Source organism: Marmota marmota, unplaced genomic scaffold, assembly GCF_001458135.2.
Source record: "Marmota marmota marmota unplaced genomic scaffold, marMar, whole genome shotgun sequence".
Taxonomy (NCBI): Eukaryota; Metazoa; Chordata; class Mammalia; order Rodentia; family Sciuridae; genus Marmota; species Marmota marmota.
This window is the reverse complement of record NW_026000101.1, coordinates 548,556-572,225: the sequence shown is the minus strand read 5'-3', so window position 1 is coordinate 572,225 and position 23,670 is coordinate 548,556. Positions and strand designations below refer to the sequence as shown.

The 23,670-nt window shown below is 51.6% G+C and overlaps 1 protein-coding gene across 19 annotated transcripts in view; it reads left to right on the top strand.

The window, feature by feature from the left end:
* The window catches only part of Znf618 (zinc finger protein 618), a 161,643-nt gene that overhangs the window by 119,030 nt on the left and 18,943 nt on the right, over positions 1 to 23,670 (top strand). For 7 of the 19 annotated variants that reach the window (XM_048783141.1, XM_048783139.1, XM_048783137.1 and 4 more), the window contains 6 exons: positions 1,398 to 1,487; positions 2,365 to 2,400; positions 2,495 to 2,572; positions 8,780 to 8,839; positions 9,366 to 9,455; positions 20,428 to 20,667. In XM_048783141.1, the coding sequence (XP_048639098.1) occupies positions 1,398 to 1,487; positions 2,365 to 2,400; positions 2,495 to 2,572; positions 8,780 to 8,839; positions 9,366 to 9,455; positions 20,428 to 20,667 (594 nt within the window). The remainder of the gene's footprint in view (positions 1 to 1,397; positions 1,488 to 2,364; positions 2,401 to 2,494; positions 2,573 to 8,779; positions 8,840 to 9,365; positions 9,456 to 20,427; positions 20,668 to 23,670) is intronic. The other 12 variants (XM_048783148.1, XM_048783147.1, XM_048783143.1 and 9 more) reach the window with 3 other exon arrangements.

Genomic DNA, 23,670 nt, shown 5'->3' with positions numbered 1-23,670 from the left:
GCCAGCGTCATCTGTGACCCTCAGTTCAGGTAAAAGGGGGTCAGAAGCCTTCCACAGCACTGCTGGGTAGTGCAGCCTTGGGATGAGGATCTCATCAGGTCCTGTGTTGGAATGCTGAGGAGCTGGAGCAGGTCAAGAGGGAAGTGCCTCAGTTCAGGGACAAGGAACAGCTTATCTAGGCAGAGAAGGGGCCATGTGCCCCAACTCAGCCTTGGAGTTGAGTGAGCGTTTGAATCCTGGCTCTCCCCACCGTCCAGGCAGCCATGAGCAAGCTGTGGGACTGCTCGTTGCCCGGGGTCCCCAAGGAGATGGGATGGATGGGCCTCCTGAGATCTGTGCTACTGCAGACGTGGGTGTTGCCAGCAGAGGGAGGGTATCATCCATCCCGTGGGAGTGTAGCTCAGACTTTAGGTAGACCTGGGCGTCATCCAGACTCGGGCCTGTGTGGTCCTCTGTGTAGCAGATGTCCCTAAAACTTAATAACTGAAAGCAACAAGCACCAGCTCATCTTTGCAGCCCTGGCGTCTGCTTAGGCCCAGTTGTCTCCCAGTTTCTTTGGCCGGGAGTTTGAGCTTTGGTTCTGGTGCTCTTTCTTACGGGGCTGCATTCTGGGCTTTACCAGGTTTCATCTGGAGGCTCGACCAGCAGGGAGAGCACATTCCTGTGGTCATGAGCAGGATTCTCTCCTTCCCCAGCTGCTGGCCCCGGGGCCTCAGTCTCATCAGAGGCTCTTGCACTGCATTCTATAGGCAGGTCACTAGGTCCAGCCCAGATTCTGGGGTGTCGTGCAGGCCATGGACACCAGCCAGTGAGGGTCACTGGGCCCCAGCTCTGAAGCCACCTACACTCCTAGCTGTGGACCTTGGGTCGGTCTCCTCTGGACCTCAGTTTCCTCCAGCAGAAACGGGAGACTGCTTTCTTCCTCTGTTGCAAAGACTAACCGAGGGAGCACAGGGAAAGGCTGGCTCCTTGCACGTGCTCACCCCATTCATGTGATTGTTACATTCACATAACTTCTGTGTCGGGAGGTGAAACCTGTTAGGAGCCCACAGAGGGTGGCTCTGGGAGTCGTTTCCAGGCTCCCTGGTCACCTCCACAGAAGACCCCCAACACCCCAGCCCCAGCCCGGTGGATCCAGAAGCGTTCCAGGTCTGGCCTGGGGGCGGGGCACTGAGTGGCCCTGAGGTGCACATGGGAGGGGCTCTGTTGAGCCATGTCCAGGCTGGGCCACGGCCCTCCCAGGTTCAGAAGAGGCCGCAGTGCCAAGGCCCAGATGCTCTGGAGTGGATTCCCCAAACTGCCGTCCAGCTTTGGTTCCAGAGGCAGATGCACTGGCCAGAAACCCCAGCCCAGGTGACGGAAGCCCTGGCCAACACATGTCTTTCCTGCCCTCGCAGACAACTTCAGGTACACGTGTGACATCTGCGGGAAGAAGTACAAGTACTACAGCTGCTTCCAGGAGCACCGGGACCTGCACGCCGTGGATGGTGAGCCCTGCCCACACCCTCCTCTCACCCAAAGGAAGGTCAGGCAGCAGTCAGAACCACAAGGGGGGTGAGCCACTGTGGAGGATCCTGGGGGAGAGAGTGTCCCCATCATTGTCCGCATATGCTCCTGTTAGGTGAAGCCAAGTGAAATCGCCGTCTTTACAGGTCAAAAATCAGTCGAATGTTGAAATTTCATATCGTGTCATTTTTCTGTTTTATATTGAGCATTTGCATGCTCTACTGAAATTAAACCAATTTTTAAAAGTGAATGATGACATTTTAGCATCTTAGATTATGGAGCTTGAAATTAGAACAATAAATTTAGGTAGTTAATTTGTAGAGTCTGAAGAATCCTGGAGAACCGGTAGTGGACCTGGAGAGCACCTGGGGCCTCCCACTCCGGTCCCGCCTGCGGCCTGTCTCAGCCGCGGCTCGGTTTCTCTTCTCCTCCGTGTCTCTTCCCCTTTGCTCCTGCTCTGGCCCTTGAGTGCACATAGATGACCCAAAAACAGGTCCAGGCAGAAAGCATCTGCAGGCCCCAGGGGGTGGGCACCTGCTGGGGTAAGGAGGGAGCTGGAGGCGCAGGCTGTCCTGGGGACATGCCCTCCCCATGGAGGGGACAGAGGACCCCTAACACCCCAACCCCAGCCCTGTGGATCCAGAAGCGTTCCAGGTCTGGCCTGGAGTGGAGGGGGGGTGGCACTGAGTGCTCTCTGGCCTTCCACACTGGCTCAGGAAGCACTCCTGGCCCCAAGGGCAACCCCTGAACTGAGGCTGGGGGCAGGGGACAGTGGACAGAGGCAGTGACGGGCAGGGACTAACAGGGCTCTCGTCTGCTTCCTTCCCTCTGTGGCTGCTGCCTCCTGCCCTGGCACAGTGTTCAGTGTGGAAGGGGCCCCCGAGAATCGGGCAGGTAAGTCGTTGGTGGCTGCCTGCCTTCCCTGTCCCCTTCTGGGCTCCCGAGACCTGGACGACGAGGGTGCTAAGGACTGTGTGTTCTCCCACAGACCCCTTCGACCAAGGTGTTGTGGCCACTGATGAAGTGAAGGAGGAGCCCCCAGAGCCATTCCAGAAAATTGGGCCAAGTATGCGGGACTCTGGGGCCGGGGCTGGGCGGGGCTGGCTGAGGGAGGCAGGGCTGCAGCCCGTCACTGGAGCGGTGGCATCTCACCCTGCAGCCACAGTGCCCACCTGTCACCACTTGGGCTGGGCAGTCCCAGGACATTAGTTCTCCATGAGCTGGGGACAGCAAAGGGTCAAGGTCAGGGCAGTGCAGGTGGCCAGGCCCCGGGCTGAGCCAGGGCTCTCCCACCCACCTCTCGGTTGTCCTCGCAGTCTGAGCCATCCTGCACCTCGGCCTCCCCTCCTGTGGGTGAGGACGACACTCCTGCAGGCTTGTTGGGGGATTAAATGAGATCACGGACAGAAGCTGCTTGTCAGCACAGTGCCTGGTACATAGTTGGTGCTCAGACGGTAGCTTAGTCACTTGAAGGGGCTTAGCTGTGGATGAGGCTGTGCGGGCGGCTGCCTGCAGACACTCCGTCCCACTCCCATAAACCCCCTTGAGGGCAGGAGTCACCCCTGTGACCTGTTTCCAGCAAACTTAGACTTGAGCATTGTGGGGACACAGCAGTGAGCAGAACAGATGTGTAACTCACACGGGGGTCAGGGTAGGGGCAGTAGACAAGTAGTTAACCAGGCAGAGAATCCCAACCCAGAGAGGAGCCTGGGAGCCCGGGGAGTCCAGCCTTGGGAATCCAGGTTGGGGACAGGGTGGGGAATGAGCTCTCACATCACACTCAAAGGCAGGAGGGGGCGCTGGTTCTGAGAAAGGAAAGGAGAATTGGTGAGGAGCTCAGGTCTCAGGGCTCTTGGGGCAGAGGGTGGCACCCTGAGTTCCTCCTCACAGGAGTGAGCAGAGCCTTTGCCAAGTGGGGAGGAATTTGACCAGGTTTGCATTTCAGGAAGACCAGTGTGGCTTCTAGGAGGAGGAGGGATCGGAGGGGACTGGTGGCCAGCCTGGGGAGATGTGTCCAAGAGCATTTGCAAAACAAAGAACAAGGGGGTGATGGAATCCAGGTGGGTAGAAATCAAAGGAGCCATAGCACCAACATCAGCTTGCCCCCCAGAGGGAGCCCGGTGCAGCCCAGCGAAGGCTGGGTCCCCCAGAGGCTTGTTGTTCCTGGTAAGAGGATGGTTCTCGGTTTTCTTCTTAAAGCATTTAGGAAACTGCAGAGGAGATAATGTCTGCAGAGTGGATGGCACAGTGCCCGCCACATGCATAGTGAACCCTTGGTGGACGGGGCGGCTGGAAGTCAGACGTCCCAGAGGAAACACAGATCTGAACCATACAGGTTCCCAGCATAGTCAGTGGGTAGGACGGACGTCCATGTCAGAATGAGGACAGAGGCAGCGTGCCATGCTCTCCCAACTGTCCACTGTGTCCCCAAAGCCCCACCCTTCCAGCTGTGGCATCATTATTTTGAAGACAGGCTTTGACTCAGGCCTGGGTATGGATGCTGGTGTCACCTTCCTTGGGTGCCTACCCCTCTGAGTGTCCCTTGACTCGCCTGTAAATTTGACCTGTTCTCCAGGGCTGTTGTGTACACAGAATGTCCAGCCCCACACCTGGCTTGGGCTGGGGGTGATAAACGAGGCATGTTACTGAGAGATGCTCTCCATTTGCCAGCTGTGTGATGTCCCGCGAGTTTTTTAATCTGTGTGACCTTCAGTCTCTTTAAGCTAACGTGGTGTGATAACAATAAGACTCTCCTTCCAGGATTGTCCTGGGGATTAGGTGGGATGATATGAGTAAGGGAATTAGCCCAGTCCTTGATACCTACTCGGGAAGCATTAGATCAGCGGGACCTGTTAACCCCAGGAAGATGCAAAGCAAGAGGAAACTCGTTCTGTGTTTCTGGAAGTATCTGATAGACAACCCGTGCTAGGACCTGGGAGGAATTAGCACAGGTTATTAGGAGTGTGGAGTTGCATCAGGTCGATCAGACTGGGTCCAGCTGCCAGCTCTGTGTGATGGAGCGAGACAGACGCCTGCTGCCACTCAGAACCCTCCTTGGGAGAGGAGTGTTGTTTCTAGAGCTTCTGCAGCTTCTGTGCCCGTGCCACAGGACCTAGAAACAGCTGAGCAGAGGGCACGGGCTCCAGTGGAGGCCCGGGGCATTCTGAAGACCCTGGCTACCCCAGGTGATGCTCTGCAGGTCCAGGGGAGAGGAGCAACCCTGGCAGCAAGCATGCCTTCCCTGTGGCACTGGCTGAGCAGTGAGACAGCCGCGTGCTTAATTAGGAGGGCGTTGGGTGGATGTCACCTCGCCCTTCAGCTGCAGACCCGAGAGTCACCACTGTGATCACGGGAAGAGGAAGGATTGGACAGTGTGTTCATGTTGCCTATTAAAACAGTAAAGTGGGATTCGTTTCTGGCTTACATCACCTTTATGCCTGGATAAGGAAGAGTCACTTGGAAAACAAGCAAGCGTGGGACCCCACATCACTAGAGAAAGAATTTAGGAGACTCCAAGGAGGAGCGTCTCTCTCAAAGTGATCTTCCACAAAACCTAAATGAAAAAATTTTGATGTCTTCAGTCAAGTATAAGGAAGCGTGACCTATCTTAGCCACTTGGGCTGCCATAACAGAAGACCAGACCTAGACCTGGTGGCGTCACAGAAGTTCATTTCTCACGGTTCTGGAGGCTGGAAGTCCAAGGTCAGGGTGCCAGCGTGACCGGGCTCCCTCTCCTCCTGGTTTGCAGATGGCCTGCTTTTCCCTGTGTCGTCACAGGGCAGAGAAGAAGGACCAGAGGTCCCAATGGACATCTGGAGCTTCTTCCCCACCTCAAAACCTCATCTGACCCCAACAGGAGGGACACAGTTCTGCCCGTAGCAGGAAAAAAAAAAAAGGAGCCTCAAGTTGTAGGGTAGAGAAGCAAAAGGGCAAGAGGAAGGTGTGAGAGGAGGAGGGTCCTGGCCAGCAGGACAGTCAGATCAGAGTGCAAACCCCCACTGTTTAGGAGGATGTTGGGTGGGTGTCAGCTCGCCAGGGTGTCCAGGGCAGAATCAGCCTGAAGAAATGGAACTGGAGAGGGACATAGTTAAATTCTGAGGGTAACAAGGAACACGTGATGAATACAGACAGCAGGGGACCATCCAGGTAGCTGGTGGAGGGACACCACTGGGGCGGAGGCGGCACTCTGAGATCTAATAAAAGAAAATGTCGCTCAGGCGCAGGAAGACCTGGATGTGCAGATTTACCAATTGCTCATCATGGGTCAGGTGGAGTCAATGTAGAGCCCTTTACCTAAATAAAACAGCTATAAAGGGAAATGCCCCGCCGGCATCCAGGCGTGGGGAAGCCAGTCACCTACATACGAAGGCAAGGTACACTTGTCTCAGACCCGTGCAGCATGAAGTGCTGAAAGAGAAGAGATGTGTTTTAAAAGGGGGAGAGGATTAATCTGAGAATTTTTTAATCAATTATGATTAGTACATAAAAAAGCAAGGGCTCAGAAACATACCGTTTCTTAAAAAAATTATTCGAAACTCTGTTCCGGGGAGCTAAGCCGTAGAGCACGGGTAAGGGCTCGATTTTGTAACTGGTGAGAGAGGAGCAGGGATGCAGTAAAGTAGGCTGAACCTTTCCTGCTCAGCGAGGAATACCACACTGGAAGCTTGCTTTAAGACGGATTCTTAGGTCCTAACACGGATTCCTGAGATCCGAATCTCAGTGGAGCCCCGTGACCTGTGTAAGAGTCTTTCCAGGTGATGTGTAAGTGAGCCCAAGTTGAGAAGCCCCCGAGTTAAACTGTATTTCTGTGTGAGGACAGACTTAAAATCTAACTTTCCACCTGCCAATTGACAATTAGAGAGATATACCTTAAAAAGTCTATGGAAAATAATGGAATCTTAAAGCAAAGCATGGAGTTCACAGACCAAACACCTGGAAACCAACGGAACAAACCAGAAAGTGCATGAAAAGGAGAAAAGATGACAAGGGTCATTATTGCAATGCTTGGGACCAGAAGTGTTTTGGATTTGGGATATTTTTTCCCCTGACTTTGCAATATCTGCATCTACTTAATGACATACCTTGGGATGGGGCCCACGCCTAAACATCAGTCATTTTTTGTTTCCTAACCACCTTACGCATATAGGCTGAAGGTGATCTTATAAAATATTTTAAATAATTTGGTGCACGACCCAAAGTTTTGTGATGTGGAATTTTCTATTTGTGGCATCTGGTCAGCACTCGAGTTTCAGATCTTGGAGCATTTCGGATTTCTGGATTAGGGATGCTCAGTTTGTAAAACCAAATCAACGAGAGCAGTAAAAGCAAATGGCATCATCTCCTCTTTTAGAAGCCAAAAATTGTCAGGTTAATCTAAAATAATCCAATTACTAACAGTTTATTAGAGATATACGTGGTTGATTCCTTATCTTTTACCCTGAGCCATGCTCTTTCCGAGGTGCCATTTCCTGCATCCTTAAAGAGATTTAAACCCCCCTCGTGGGTTTTCGCAGCACTTTGTAGGTTTCCTTAGAGCATCTGTCATGTTGCAGTTTTAAATTTGTTTGTGTGGCTACTTGGTTTTTCCGTCTCAGCTTCCTGACCAAAACTCCTGGAAGACAGGAATCGTGCCTGTTTTGGCTTAGGATTTTGTGTTGGCACTTAGCACAGTCCAGTCAGTCAAAGTGCAAGGACCGGGTCTGTAGGTGCATGCAGACAAATAGGTAGCAGAAACCAACAAATTACCAAGAAGCTGACATTAACGCCAGGCTAATAAAACAGTTCAAATGTTAAAGCAGCAATTCTTCAACTTCCCCATGCATTGGAATATTCTTGTTCCAACACACATCAGTTGGCTCCACACCTAGAATTTTCTTTCAGTGGATCTCGGGGGCAAGTAGGGAGAATTGGCATTTATGAGGTTCCCAGGAGTGCTGACATTGCTAGTCCAGAGGCTGCACTTGGAGGACCTGTATTAGAAGATGGTTTCATGTTCATGAAGGATACACATGATACAGTTCATCATGAAGATTTTTATCCCGTAACCCTTATGTATCAAATAACATTGTGTCTAAATATACATAGTAAATTTAGAAATGCAATGAAATGGGAGGATTTATCACCACATTTTATCTTTGCAAGAGCAACTAGACAAACAAGATTATGTAAGATTTGAATAATAGAATGAATACAGTTGATTACTTTGAAGCCCATAAACAGCAGGTAAAATACATGTCTTTGCCAGCGTTCATGAGTCAGTTACAGAGATTATTTAACAAAAATTCTGAATCTCTCTATACTGGGAGTGGAAAAAAACTAAAAACAGACCAAGAAACCAGTTAAGAAAAAAGACTTGTAACATATATAACAAAATGTTGATATCCATAACCTACAGAGTTTATTGATTTAAAAAAAAAAGGCAGATAGACCTATCGAAGCACTGGCCATAAATGAGAGAGGAAATTCACAAAAGAAAAACTGTAGTTAATTAAACATGAAAATAATCAATCTTGTTAGAAATCAAAGAAATGGAAAATACGCCAGTCGTGCAGTAGAGTTCTCCCTGCTCGATCTGCCAGATGCAGGCAGAGGACCATACCCAGCGCCAGCTGCAGAGTACAGAAACAGTCCTTCTCGTGCCTTCTGGGTGGTGTGGGGGTGCTGTGCTTACCCAGAGCCTTAAAAATGCAAACCCTTTCCCCACCTCTTGTAATACACCCTGAGGAAATAACATAGGGAGATTCTGTGTCGTGACCTGTATTTTGCAATCACTTGCAAAACTAACAAGCCAATGTGCAAAACTTTCTGTAAGGATGTGGTCACAGCATTTTTTGTTTTGGGGTTTTTTTTGTTTGTTTTTAAATAAGGGGGAAATTTTTTTGAAACGCTTTAAATGTCCCTTGGTGGAGGGGACTGGCTCAGCGAATTCCAAAGTCCCGTGGGAGCCGTGCAGCCAATAACGGCTGCAGAGATCGATACTTATTGACTGGGCAAGATGTCCACAAAGGATTGTCGATTGAATACACTAGGTTACAAAGAGGATATTGATCAGGGCCGGCTAATTCAAGGCCACAGGAGCCAGACAAATGATATCAAGAGAGAAGCATGCCCCAGAGGAGCAGAGTGCAGGGTGGGGTCGGGGGCCAGAGGACAGGTTCCTCTCTGCTTCCAGGGGGTAGAGGCTCTCTGTTTGGGGATTACAGGTGATTGAAATTTCTCTTTATTTTTAAAAATTTGTGCTTGTATTTATCAGTATTTTATAATTTTCCCCCAGTGAACAATATTACATCAGACATTTTTAAGAAGAAAGAAGTTAGGCAAAGCCAAAAGAGAGGTAAAGATAAAGTCTAGTGGGGCCTGAGAGGAAGAACTGACCTTGCTGCCCGTGGGAGGGGGGTGCCTGGGGACAGGGAAGGTCCCCCGAGAGGCGGGACCCTGGGTGTGGCCCCTGCAGAGGGCAGGGCTTACAGAGGACTGGTGGAGAGAGTGACATTGGAGGCCAGCTGGGGTCACGGCCGGGGTGGACTTGGGTGGAGCCATGGAGGAGGACAGCATGTGCCAGGTACTGTTCTAAGCACTTGACAGACACATTTAATCCTCACAGCAATCCTATAAGGTGGCCTACCACTAACTCCATTTTACAGTTAGGAAAAGTGAGGCACAGAGAGGGGTTTGGAGACTTATCTGAGGGTACACAGCTCAAAATGGCTGAGCTGGGATTTGAACCCAGGCCTTCTGACTCCAGAGTTAGAGTGGATTCCAGCTGGTGGTCCCAAAAGGAGGAGGAGTTGGGTGGGGATGCTGATGTTTCTGGGTGGGGCCGGGTGCCCATTCTCACACGTCCTCTCCTCCTTGGACAGAAACTGGGAATTACACCTGTGAATTTTGCGGGAAGCAGTACAAATACTACACGCCCTACCAGGAGCACGTGGCCTTACACGCCCCCATCAGTGAGTACCTTCTCCCTTGGGGGGTGGGGAGGGCAGGGTGGGGCAGCAGGGCCAGCCCTTGGCCAGGCTCAAGCTCTGCCAGGGAAGGGGGAGAGCCTGGGAGTCAGCTGTGGTCGCTGGATGTGGCTGGATCTGTTCCGGGGCCACCTGACCGCAGGGGCTAGCGTAGCTCGGCAGGCCCCATCTTCATCCGGCAGGGTCAGACCCCTCCCGTGATGGTCTCAGAGGTCTAGGGCCCATGTAGACTTGTAGTTAGGAAGATGGGTGTCATTTGTCCAAGTCTTGCAATGGCCTTGTCCCCACCTCCTTGAATACATCCAGATCATGAGGTTCCTGGTTCCTAGCCCAGAGCCAGCATTCCGTGATGCCTCAGTGTCTGAGCAGATGCAGGGACTGGCCCAGCTTAGGGGCGTGGCCGACCAGGACAGACAGCCACCTCTCTGCCTTGTGCAGGGCCAGCAAGGGGGAGGAAGCACTGAGCAGGAAATTGGGGGCCCTGAGTGTAGAGGCTTGCTGGGGAAGTGGTAGCTCCCCTCTTGTCTCTGACGCACAGTCCCTCACTCCACGCCTGGCAGAGACAGGCCCCAAGTCCCCTCCCCGCAAGGACACAGGTGTCCATTCTCCTTCCATTCTCCCTATGATGCCTGTCGGCCCACTTGCAGATTTCCCAACACCCCTTCCGCATGTCGGAGGGGCTCCGTTCCAAGTCTGTGAGGTAGGGAGCCCTCGGTCCTCACCCCTCCTGCAGAGGAGGAGAAACCTAAGCTCTGATGGGCAGGGCTTCTGGGGCAGCTCCGGGCATCTCAGGACAGCCGGGCCAGGTGTTGGGAATCAGTGGCAGAGCCGTGGGGATCCCACCCCATTGGATGGATGGGAAGACTCAAGTCAGGAGGCTAAGGGAAGCGCTCTCAAGGGTCCCTGGGGTTCAAGCCCCTCACAGTCTGGGAGACCCCAGACCCTTTGGGCCCTGTGAAGAGCAGCACAGCAGGGGCCTCTGGAAGGTGCTGGGTGGGGGCGGAGGACGTTGTAGGCAGCTTCCTGGCAGCTGTCCCCTGCTGGCAGAGTGGTGGAGGTGAAGCTTGTCCCTGGGGACAAGAGCTTCAGTCCTGATGTCCGGCACTGGCTGGGATTCCTGACCCTTGACCACTGCGTGGTGTTGACGGCTGTTCCCTTCTCGGGTCCCAAGTTTCCCATCCGTGGGAATTCTCAGGGCCTTGCAGCCCAGGGTGGAGATTTCCAGCACCTCTGGCAGACACCTGCGTGGCCCCGGTGCCCACCCCATAGCCAGGTCATGTGTAGGGAGAGAACATAGAGTTCCTACCGGGTGGGCACCAACCCAGCCATTTGAGTGACCCCTGGTGCTGGTACGCAGATGTCAGGGCTGTTTGTGGGCAGCTGTTCCCTGGGCTGTCCAGTGAAGCGGTGACTTCCTGGTGTCAGAGGGTGTGCCCCAGAATGCACTGGCGTGAGGGTAGGTATGAGGCCACCTGCACTCGCTGTCACCCTGGGGCGATATCTTCAGCGCTGCTTCTTTTTTTCACATATCGAGTTGAGTGAGGTCAAGGAGCTTGGCTTTGAACCTGCCTGCACTCCAGGCCCACGCTCGATCGCTCGGCGGTCCCACGCTGCATGGTGGACGTGCAGTAAGAAGGGGACGCAGAGCTTACACCCTGCGCTTCTTCCCGAACGTCCTCATGCTTCACTTCTAAAGGGCCGTCTCCTTTTTCCTGTTTCTTATTTCTTTTTCTTTCTGTCGTAGATCCTATTTATTTTTATGTGTCTATCGAGTGAGCCCCTGTTCCTTGCTGGAGTGTGAGGACTCTAGCTACATCTGTGTTTCAAATACAGCATGAGAGGTGTAGGCTCCATTCAGCAGGATTGGTTCTCTAAGAGACAGTCATTCTGAGGGACCATGGACAAGGAGATTTGCATGCTGATAGGGTCTGCGGAGGTCGGGGCGAGACGCGACAGTGTCATCAGGTGGGATCAGGCCAAGGCTTGAGCTCCTGGTCACGGAGAGGGTGCAGAAGGAACTAGGCTGGCCGTGGGTGTTCTTATGAGTGGAGTCGTGTATTTTTTGTGTCTGCTGCTTTTGCTCAGTAAAGTGTTTTAAAGACCCGCACATGTTATCGTATGTGTCCGTTTATCCATTTTCACGAGGGTCAGTATTCCATTGTACAGAAATTCCTGTTCACCTGGGTTGTTCCCAATTTTAGGCTCTTAGAAGTAAAGCTACAATGAAAATGGTCGTGTGGAGCTTTCTGAGAGCACGTGTCCTTTTCTCTTGGAGAAGTGCTAAGGAGTGGACTTAGTGGGTCATGGGTACGTAGAACTTTATAAGAACCCATGAGCCATTTTCCAGCATGGCCGCAGCCCCTCACACACCCACCAGCCACATCTGGGAGTCCCACGGGCTGCGCGTTCTTGCTGGTGTTAGGTGGCCCGGGGCTATCGGTTTCTACAAGGGGTTTGCCCTTCCCTGGTGACTAACTGTGTTGAACATCTTTGCTTTTGCTTATTGTCTGTTTGTACATTTTCCTTTGGAAGTTGTCTGTTTAAGCTGTTTGCCCATTTTGGGGGTGAGTCCACTGTCTTTCTGTTAACTGTAGGAGCTCTCTGCACATTCCTGCGGGCCAGGTCCTTTGTCAGACACAGGAGGCGAGGCTGTGTTCCCCAGTGTCTGCCGGGCCTGTGGGTTTTCGTGCAGTGCCTCCTGGTGCACAGGTGTTGGTCATTTTGATCAAGGTCTATTGATTGATTTTTTTTCTACAGTTAGCGCTTTCTGGGACCTAATTCAGGGGTAGCCTTGCCCACCTCAAGGTGGTGAACGCATCCTCGTTAGACAGTTCTAACTTTTGCATGTGGGTCTGTGAGCCACTTGGAGTGATCGTTTGTGAATGATGTGAGCTGTGTCAGTCAGGATTTGTTTCCAGCCATGCAGAGAGGTACCTGGGTGTTCCTACCCCGTCTGAACACAAAGATTTCTGTCTTTTTGCAGTGCATCAGGTAGATGTCTTCCATGGGTCTCATTAAGGTATCACTAAGTATTTCATGTGTGTGTGGAGGGGTATTTGTTTGGTTTTGATGCTACTCTGATTTTTAAATTTAATTTTCTAATTTTTGTTGCTCTTACCTATAAACAGTTAATTTTTGTATATCGAATTGGCATCCTGCACCTTGGCTGAAATTGCTTATTCTAATAGGAGTTTGTAGAATTCTTAGCCTCTTCTTTGTACTTGATGAGGTCACCAAGCTAAAAAAAGAGTCAGGTTTGCTTCTCTCTTTCCGGTCTGCACCCTCTTCGTTCACTTATTTTTTCTGACCTTGCTCGGTTAGGGCCCCTCGGCACCGTATTGAACAGGGGAAACCAGCCGATGCGGCCCCTGGCTCCCGGTCATGGGCGTCCGTTTCTCCTCACCGTGAGCATCAGCACTTCCGTCCAGGGGTCTTGTTGGCTGAAGTGGTTTTCTCGGGTGCTCTTTTTTGGTCAAAGTCGCCTTCCTCCAGACGTCACTGGAAGTTCTTATTGTAAATTAGTGTTGAGATGATGGGGCCGATGCTCCTCTTTCATCCCTTTAGTGTGGTAAATTACATGGGTTTTGGAAAAAAAAAAAGAAGGAGGTCACCAGGCCTACACTTTATTCAGATAGATGAAGACCATCAGAAAGTCTAACTGTGATGAACTGGAGGAAGCCGCAACCTCACGATGTTCCTTCTTTGCCAGAAGAATGATCTCCTTCTTTAACCATCTTTTTTTTTCTGATCATACACATCTAGGGGTTCAACTTGATGATTCGATGTACAGGTATATGTGTGTGATAATCACCACACCAAGTTCTCGCAGAGAAGAAGTACTTGAAAAGCCCGGGTAGTTTGTACAATTAATTTGCTTTCAAGAGTGTGCATTCTGCTTACTCCTTAAAGAATTTACAATTTCCCAGGATTTTACCTGTTTTTTAATCACTCCCCAAACTCTCCAAGGGTGGGGAATTCAGTCCTAGGATTATAGAGTACCCCACATTCAACCTGTTGTGTATTAATGAGAGTTGTAATCAAGGAAATAAGTATTTCTAGTGAAATTTTTTTTAAAAGTTATTGAGGTATATAGTCATACAATAAAGTGCCTGTGATTTAAAGTATACAGTTTAATAAGTTCTGACCGACGTATGTACCCATGAATTGATCACCAAAATTCCGAACATGGGCAATATGCCTCACTCCCAATACTTCCCAGTGTCCTTTTTAATTCCTCGATTGTCATCCCCTGGCCAACATTCATCTGCTTTATATTACCATGGAGTAGTTTGCACTACAGTTTGCCTACGGTTTCACATATATGGAAACTTACAGGATGTACTCTTTTTTTTTTTTTTTTTAACCTGGGGGGAAATCTGGCTTTCACTCAGCATAATCTTTTCCGGAATCATCCATGTTTGGAGGTATCAGTAGTTCATCCTTCTAATTAATGAACACAGTCACGCATTTGCTTAGGGGTGGATTCACGCTGGAGAAATGCATTGCTAGAGGGTTTCATTGTTGTTCATTAAGGAGTGTGCTTCTACAACCTCAGATGGCCATATCACTACGTGTTCTCATCTTATGGGGCCACCATTATGTACATGATCTGTCTGTCATCAACCCAAATATCATTGTGCATCATGTGACAAGTAGTTTCATTGTCTAGGTGTACAGGCCACAGTTTCCCCTATCTGTTCATTCATGGTTGGTCATTTGAATTTTCTTTTCCAGTTTGGTCTTTGTAGGAAGGATTATTAGAAAATGTATTCCATTTCCAAGTATTTGGGAATCATTCAGAGTTTGGGGATTGATTTCTAATTTAATTCCATTGTGCTCAGAGTACATACGTAGGGTGACTGCTTGTCTTCTGAATTTGTTGAGACATGTTCTATGATATGACATATGGTCTTACTTGCTGATTTTCAGTACCCAAATGCCTTTTATGTTTACCTGAAAGGAAAAAAGAAAAAGAAAAAAGAATACACCCCTCTGCACACTTCTATATGGTGTATACTGTAGTAGGTTAGGTCAGTGGTTGGTGCTGTTCAAATCTCTGTGCCCTTTGAATTAGTCCGCTTGCTTTGCTGTGACAAAATACCTGAGAAAAACAAGAGGGGGAAAGGTTTATTTTGTCCTGAGGTTTCAGTACATGGTCCTCTGGCCCAGCTGCTTTTAGGCCTGTGGAGAGGCAATACATCAGGGTAGGAGCACGTGGAAGAGAAACACTGCTCCCTTCATGGCAGGCAGGAAGCAGAGAGAGCTCACTTTTTATAACAAAGCTCCTCCCCAAGCATTAAACTATAATCCATCAGTGGATTAATCCATTCATGAACTGAGTCCTCATGGTTGAATTGCCTCTTAAAAGCCACATCTCCGGACACTGCCTCCTTGGAAATCAAACCTTCAACACATGAGCTTTTGGGGACCTTTAAGAGCCAAACCATCACACCTGTTCTTGACTTTTTTTGTTTAGTTTGTCTTATCAGGTACAGAGAGGGAAGTGTTATTTCCCTTTTTTAGGTCTTCCAGGTTTTGATTCATCTTACTTGAAACACTGTCATTAGGTGTACACGCTGGTGTCATGTCATGATGAGTTGACCGTTTTTAAAACTGTGCTATGCCCTTCTTTATCTCTGATGATACCTGGTTTTCTGAAATCTTCTTGTCTTCCTTTGTGAATTAGGGTTTGCATGGTATATTTATTTTCACCTTTTCTTTTAGTGTATTTATACCTTTATATTTGAAGTGTAATGTAGTTGGTTCTTATTCTTTTATCCAGAATAGTGATCTTTGCCTTTTAATTGAAGTGTTTAATCCATTTACGTTTAATATAATTTATTGATGTGGTTGGATTTAAGTCTAACATCTTGTATTTTTTCTACTTGTTCCATTTGTTCTTGTCATTTATCCTTTTCTCTTTTTTGCCTTCTTTAGTATTAATCAAGGTGGGGTTTTTTTGTTGTTTTACTTTCTGCTAGTAATTCTTTTTCACACTGTGGTTTATATTATGTATCTTTAATGTATTATCGTCTATCACGAATGTATATCATATACATAACATCCAGTGTAGAAGCGTTGCAATGATATACTTTTTTTTTCTTTTAGTGTCGGAGATTGAACGCAGCACCTTGCATCTGCTAGGCAAAATGCTCTGTCACTGAGCCACATCTCCTGCCCCAACAGTATACTTCTTATTGCTACCTTCCTAGTTTGTGCTGTTCTTATCATTGTCTAAGAATTGCTCTTTTAGCTTTAAACAGCTAAGTATTTGTTGAAGTAGTTAAGAATTGAAAAAATGCCTTTTATGTTTACCCACATATGTGCCATTTTCTGTGCTTTCTTTGTATAAATACGAATTCCTTTTATTACCATTTTTCTCTGTTCCTGAAGAACTTCCTTTAACATTTCTTATATTATAAGTCTATTGATGAAAGGTGCTCTCCACTGAGATGTTTTTATTTCATCCTCTCTTTTGAAGGATGTTTCCTCTGGATATGGAATTCTAGGTTAAAGTTTTGTCTATCTGAGATTTATTGAGCTTCTTCAATCAGTTTATGTTTTTATAAGAGTTTGGGGAGTTTTTAATCAGTATATTTTTAGATATTTTTATGTAATTTTTCCTTCCTATTGAGACTCTAATTACATATAGATGCACATTTGATAATGTGTACAGATCAACTGAAGCTGTTCATTCTTTCAGCTTTGTTGAAAGAATACTTCCATTGCATATATTTTATGCTTCTGGTTGGGTATATTCTGCTGCCCTGTCTTCAAATTCACTGATCTTTTCTTCTGCAGCATCTAATCTCGGTAAGTTCCATTGGTTCTTTTTTTAACGCTTTCATTTTTATCTTCATTATATTTGTGTTCCCCTTTAAAGCGTATTTTTTTTCCCCTATTAATGAGGATTGAACCAAGGTCCTTGCACTTGCCAGGCAAATGCTGTACCCCTGAGCTGCAAGCCCAGCCCTCCTTAAACCTTGGAGCATATTTATAACAGCTGTTTGGGGTGCTTGTCTCCTAATTCCATCATCCCTCTCATTTCTGTGATGCAGTTGACTGGTTTTCCTCTTGGTTGCTAATCTCAGTTTCCTGCCTCACCAGGAGAATACTCATTCTGTTCTGCACATTGGAATGTTACCTTGTGGAGTGACTGGATCTGGGGTTTTCCTTTGGAAAGTGCTGAGCGTGAGTGGCGAGCAGCTATTTACTGACAGGTGGACTGGATACTTCAAAAGCTTGTTTTCAGGCAGGGAGGGCCGGTCTGGAACCTTCTGATTCCAGGGTTACACTAGCTCCTTTAGCACACGGCCTTGCTGGGTCTCCGTTGAACGTGTGACCCATTCAGCAACGTTGCTGCTCTCGGGCAGGTGGGACAGCCCCGGCCTTGTGTGACCTCCTGATCTTGGCTCAGTCGCAGCCCTCTGCTGTCTGTCTTGGGCTCAGCTTTGCAGAGAGCTGCACACATGCAGTTGTGGATTCAGCCAGAGACATCCAGGGGGCCCTCTGCACATTTCTGGAATTCTTTCCTTTGCACAGTTCTCTTTGTTATTCTGCCCTGTGAATTCCAGCCACCTCAGAAGTCCGACCCTGATAGATGTCTCTGCAGTTCAGTGGATGGCGTGCTCCCTCTGGAAACTCTTCTCTGTGCCCTGCTCCAGAAGGTCTCTGGGCAGAGGTCTAGAGTGACTCAGGGGCTCCTGTCATCTGATGAGTCACAGTTCTGACCACCTGGGATCAAGGCCTGTCATCATGGGTCTTTGTCGCCATTCCAGCTTTACAGAGGAACATGGCAGGAGGGCTGGTCCTCACCAGGCACCCCATCATGGCCCGAGTGAGGAAGGGTCCCCATGCCGGCTCCTCGTACCTCATGCCTCCCATCCACTCCCTTCTCCAGATGCTGAGCCCAGGGCTCCATCAGCCTTGAAGTCACCTTCCTCTCCCTTGTGGGGTCTCAGAGACCCTGGTCTCTTACTCTCTTAGTTATCTGATCACTTCACTCAAATCCCTGTGTTCCTGTGATTTTTTTTGCCCCAGTTAAATTCCCAGTGTTCCAAAGGAGAGGCCCGGTGCTGGTGTCTTCAGGTATCTAATATGTGAATGGCTCCTGTGTTTCTGACAAGGGAAGCCAGCCAATTTGAGGAAGGGATTCCAGCGTTCCACGTAAGGTCAACGGATGGAGCAGACTGTTGGTGACTGGAGTTGGGAGCCTGGGGAATTCATCCTGGCTCAGCCCTGGCCCTGTGTGGCTCTCAAGTGGTTCCCAGATCTCTCTGAGCTTCTGTGGCCCCACCGGCCTCACACCCTCGGGGCCAGTGAGATTGTGATGGGTCAGATAGCTTCGTGCCCTGACTGTCCCCTTGTTGGCATCCCCTCTCTGACGCTCCCTGCTTCTGCGTTCTGAGTTCTGCTCTCCTGGCAGTCATGGGGGCCGCGGTTTCTGCTGAGCACTACCTGTGTGTCGGGGAGGACTGGGGACTCCATGCATGGGGTGAGGGGTGGCAACTGGAGCGTCCCTGCCCTCAGGAAGCTTGCAGGCTGATGGGGAAAGAAATATGGTCACACAGCATGTCATTGTAAATGATGGTCAGTTCTTGGGGGGCTAACAGGTGGCCAGGTGAGGAGGGACCAGGGAGGACTCCCTAAGGAAGAGCTGTTTCAGGTTAGCATACGGGAGCAGCAGTCAGGGATTTGAGGGAAGAATGTCCCAGGCAGAGGGGATGATGTGAACTTGAAAGAGACTGGGTATTGGAGAAGGTGAGTGCCCTGGGCCAGCGCTGGAGAGGCCAGCAGGTCCTGGCAGCACATAGGTGAAGGCCCGCTTCATTAAATCAGGGGCTACATGGTGTCCCTTTGGCCCCTGCCGCAGAGAAAGCAGGGCTGTCCCCGGGAGTGCCAGGTTTTTACAGCAGAAATCAACCATGAGAGAGGCCAGTCTAGAGAGGATCCTGGAAAATGTCCTGCAGGGCTGCAGAGGGACAGCAGAGGGATAGCAGCTTGCTCGGAGCTCTCTCCCTCCGCCCAGGTCCGCAGCTCTCTGTCCCTATGCCCCAGTCCCTGGAATGTGTGAGGTGGCACCTGGGTGAGGTGGCGGAGGCCCTAACGTTCTGCAGCGGCCTCCCTGGGTGGCTGGCAGACGGTGCTCCTGTCCTGTCCACACTGACCTCCTGCGTGGCCATGGGAAACCTCACAGCCTGTCTGGGCCTTGTTTCCTGGTTTCTAAGAAACACCAGCAGTCGCTCCTGGCAGTTGCCATCCAGGTGCCCCCCGTGGCTTTCTGGAGTCTCTCATGGAATCCCTGCGGGCTGTCATCCAGAGGGGCCGTCCCTCTCAGCAGTGGGGTGAGGCAGGGAAAACTGAGGCCAGGAGAGGGTGGTACAGAGGCCAGGACCCGGAAGCCAAAAGGGACAGAGGTAGCATTCAGAGGTGACTGGCCTCACTCCAGTCTCAGCGCGGGTCCCGTGACAGCCTCCTGCCCTGGTGCCCACACTCACACAGGGAAACAGTGGAGAAACCAGAGGTGGGCTCTGGGCAGCAGCATGGGCTGGACTGTGCAGGTCCACTCTGTGGCCTCAGGCGGGGGGGCATGCTATTGGAAGAACCATCCTTGTACTTGCAGCTGAACTTGGGGGTCACTGAGGTCCTGGGCCTCAGCCAGAGGGAATGTGTGGAAGTATCTGTGGTTCCTAAGTCAAAGTCCAGAGAGTGGAAGCCCAAGTGGCCTTGGGATTTCTTTCTGGGGCTGGTGGGACTTCCTTAAGGGGCCCCAACTGAGAACTCCCACTCGTGGCCTCTGGCCTCCGTGGTAGAGGTGTGCACTGAGCCCCTCTGTGCCCCAGGTAGGGAACACCAGGTCCTGGTGCCCCGGTTCCTACTGCTCGCTTCCTGCATGGCCTTGGGCAAGGCCCTGCATCCTGCCGCTCTGTCCTGAGCTTTCCATCTGGTCACAGCCTTCCATCCTGGGCTCTGAAACAGTGGGCGGAGTCTCTGAGACCCGGCTGGGCACCGTCCTAGGAGCTGGGTGGAACAAGGCTTATGCCTACCCCCAGAGGCAGGAAGTGAAGCCAGGTTCTCCCCAGGCCGTGCTGGAGCCAGGCGTGGGAATGCCAAGCTCTGCTGGTCCTGGGGCCCCCTGGCGAGCACCCCAGCATCCCTCTCCTTTGCCTCTTCCTCTTCCTGCCTTCAGGGAAGGGCATTGCAGAGTTTGCATGACCTCTTAAGGGAGAAGACCTGCCCACTCTTTAGTTTCCGTGGGAGTGGGCCAGGTTCGGGGGCTGAGCCACTGGTGATGCTCCGCCCACCACTGTGGACACGACCGCCAGAGGGAGAAATTGCCAGAGTCAGCTCCGGTTCCCCGTGACCCCGGCTTCTACAGAAAACTCAAAAGAGAGGGAGACAAGGCCCCTGGGCAGTGCGACAGGCGTTTCCCCAGACAGCCTCAGGGGACTGCTGCATTTGGCCCACCATGGTGTCAGGCACTGGGTTGAGCACTGTCCCCGAGAACAGCAGTTCCGGTTGGGGTCCACTGGGTACTGCAGAGCCCTTTTCCTGTACCTGCCCCCAGCCTCCCATCCACCCAGCACGTCCTGCCTGTCTGCTTGCTGTCCTTACCTCTGAGCCTGCCTGCCTTTCCAGGAAAAGGGGCTTAGAAGCCACCTTCTAGAAGATGTGCTTGGACCTATAGTAATGAATTCAGACGCCCCGAAGACGGGGCTGGCAGGGGGACAGGTCATCTATGAGGGGGCTGGTCAGTGGCCTCCAGGTAACAGTGTGAGCTGACAGTATTCCTCAAGGAAGCCAGGGAAGGTTCTAGACTCCTGGACTTTCTTAGGCCCAGGGAGTGAGAGCCTTGCTCTCAGTAGACCAGGGTCAGCTGGGCAGAGCTGTCCCAGCTCTGGCACATGGCTGCCTGTGGCCTGAGGGCCCCCGGGGACTGAGAGCGTGCCCCTCTCAGGTGCCGCCCCTGGGTGGGAGCCGCCGGACGATCCAGACACGGGCTCTGAGTGTTCACATCCAGAGGTCACCCCGTCTCCACGCTTCGTGGCAGCGAAGACCCAGACGAACCAGTCGGGGAAAAAAGCTCCGGCCTCCGTGGTCCGCTGTGCCACCCTCTTGCACCGCACCCCTCCAGCAGCCCAAACCCAGACGTTCCGCACTCCAAATTCGGGATCTCCAGCAAGCAAGGCGACCGCAGGTACCAGTGGCCACATCACCCCACACTTCCTCCACTCCCAACCTGCCACAGCCGTGTCTGGGGCCATTGTTCCCCTGCAAGAGCAAGAACAGAGGTCCCATCATGCTCTGGGACAAATGTGGGGCCCAGCTCTGCCGCGGGCTGGCTCTGTGACCATGGCAAGCCACCTAACCTCTCTGAGCCAGGTCCCTTGCCCTAAATAAGAAGGTTGTACAAGACGATTTGCAAACTTTTAAAGTCATAGAGTATTTTCTACCAAATTAAGGCCCAGGGGTCTGTTTTATTCGGCCTGTGTAAGCTTCTACAACTTATTAGTGGCCAGCATTTGAACGTGAGGAGAATTTTGATTTCTAACTGACACTGAGAAGTCAGGCCTGGCTCCTGGGCCCACGTTCCTGCAGGGTAGCAATTGACTGTCTCCTTTGCCCGGGAACACGTGTGCTCCAGCCCGCCATCCCGCCCTCTGCCTCCACCCCCACAGCCCCAGGCAGGGGTCATCTCTCATCGTGTCCACTCTGTTGTCTGTGTTCATCCCGCCCCGTTCATGTCTGTCACCTGCCTGGACCCTGTTGGCACGAGCTTGCACTCTCTGCTTCTTGTACAACTCAGTCTGAGGATGTCCTTTCCCTGTGGAGCTGCTGTCCCTGAAGCAGGCGGCTGATGAGAGCTTCGTCCTCCTGGCCGCCCCGTAGCTGGAACTCCCCATGAAACCCTTGCATGAGACAGAGGCCTGGTAGGGCACTGGGGGACGCCAGCTCCAGTCTTTTCCTGGTCAGTGCAAGAAGGCGTCTGGCTCCAGAAGGGTGAACAGGCAGCAGACAGTCCCCAGCGGTCATTCCATCTAGAAAACAAACAAGAACTGCCCGTGCCGAGCACCCCTGCGGGAAGGCTTGAATTCATACCTGCACAGGACCAGCCTCGGCTGCCTGCCTGGCTTGGTGGGAGTTGGGGTGGAGTGGCCATGTGGGGTTCCGGGGACTTCTGGCCCTTCAGTTCCCTTGAGGCCAGAGCCAGCCCCTAAACATGCAGGTGATCTGAGTGCTCGGATGAATGAGCCACTGGTTTGTGTGGCCGAGGACCCAGCTGGGTGAGAGCCGTGCTTGCCTCTGCTCAGGATCTAGAGGCTGCTCTGGGCAGCGTGTGGTGGTTGATGTTTACAGTGCTTAGATCTCCCGAAAGGAGAGGAGTCAGTCACCTCAAAGGCCGTGGGTTTTGGGGACGGTTGTGTTTTTGCTACAGTAGTTACAAATTAGTTAGAAGCAGCCAGGTCATGATGATATCATTGGCGGTAGAGGTGGACTCACCTGGATAATGGGATCTTGGCTTTCAGTCTCCATCTGACACTAGAGCTTTGTGGCTGGGAGTTTGCACCCAAGTTTCTGCAGAGCACTGCCCACAGGGGCTGATGTGGCATGTGGCAGCTGTTGAACCTCCATGTTTTGAAGCAAGTGTCCAGCAAGCCGGGGGCATGCCTGGACTGCCTCTGTGACTTAGAAGAGTCTTGATGGGATCATTCCTGGGTTTCCCAGCTGGGCAGGCCAGAGGACACCAGGTTGGGAGCAGGAACTGGCAGGGCCTGTGAGGTGGTGCGAGCTGGACGTGGTCACCCCCTCATCCTCCTGGAGTGTGGAGCTCTTGTGTGGGAGAGAACACGCCTGTGCCTGGGACTTGGCTTGGAGCCTCACACACTGGCTTTCCGTCAGAGGCACATGAAGCAGTGCAAATTTTGCACAATTGGTTGAGCAGTAGGGGACTCCCAAGAGTTGGCAACATCCGTTGTGCTGAGTTCCAAACAGATGTTGGTCAGAACAAAACTCCCACAGAGGTGGGCACCTGTCCCCTTGCGGACACAAGGGTTAAGGTGGAGAAGGCAATTGCTTCCTCACTCCAGAGCTTCATAAATGGAGGCATGGACTCCCCCGGTGACATCTCACTGCTGTCTTAGAGGGCTGGGAATGCACCCTGGGCCTGAAACCAACAGCCTCTCTCTCTCTGCTGTGTTTCTCAGCCTCTCAGAACTATGGGGGGATTAAGGGAGACCACAGCTGAGGAGTGTCTGCACCAGGGCCTGCACAGAGTAGGTGCTCGGTTAGGAGGGCCTCCTTACAGACAGCTGGCAGGTACTGTCTGAGGTGCTTGGCCCAGGCAGTCTGCAGACACCTCTGAAAGGAGCCTTGTCCCCAGGAGGGAGGCTCCTTGTCAGGGGGGAGGGCGGGAAGAGCTGTGCCAGGCCGTGGAGCTACTCTGGCTTCCTTTCCCACCCATCATCCCCATGGTCATTGGAGCCCTGGCACTCACAGCTGAGCACTTGCCCTTCTGGGGTAGGGTGGACAGGATAAGACTGGCATTTCCCAAAATGGGTTCTTAGGTCCCCACTTTGGTGGGCTACTACAGAATCTAGTATGTTTAAAATGGGGTTCCGCGGACCCCTGATGTTCCGTAGGATCTGAGTTAAGTAAAGGCGAACAGTCTCATTCTGGGAGGACTTCAAGCCTTGGCTGTCCTCTTGCAAGTTCTTTCTCCTTACGAAGGGGACAGGGTCGGCTGACATCCCAGTTGACGTGTGCCCTGAGGCCTGCAGCTCTTGGAGTAGCGGTGTCCCTGTGGTGCCAAGAGTGTCTTGGAAAGCAGGTTCTCTTCCACCGCAGATTCTCTGTTTCGGTGCCTTCTGCAGGTGGAGCGGGGCGGGGCCTGGGGTGTTCCACCTGCCTGCACCCTGTTTCTGCATCGTGGGGTTTTGAAAGAGAACCAGAGAGAGGGCCGGCCACTCAGCAAGCTGCAGCCCACGGGCAGAGATGCCAGAAATCACTCAAGGGTGGCCGGGCCCTGGTCCCCTCCCCTCGGTGAACTGACCCCTCGCTTTCCGTGCCGGCCATGCCCCCTGACCCAGGATGCTCTGCCTGCCGCTGGTGACCACCAGCTTGGGAAACTGGAGTCTGCTGCTTGACCTCCTGCTGTATCAGAGCCGCCCCCAGGAAACAGGCTGCCGTCCTCCCTGCTCCT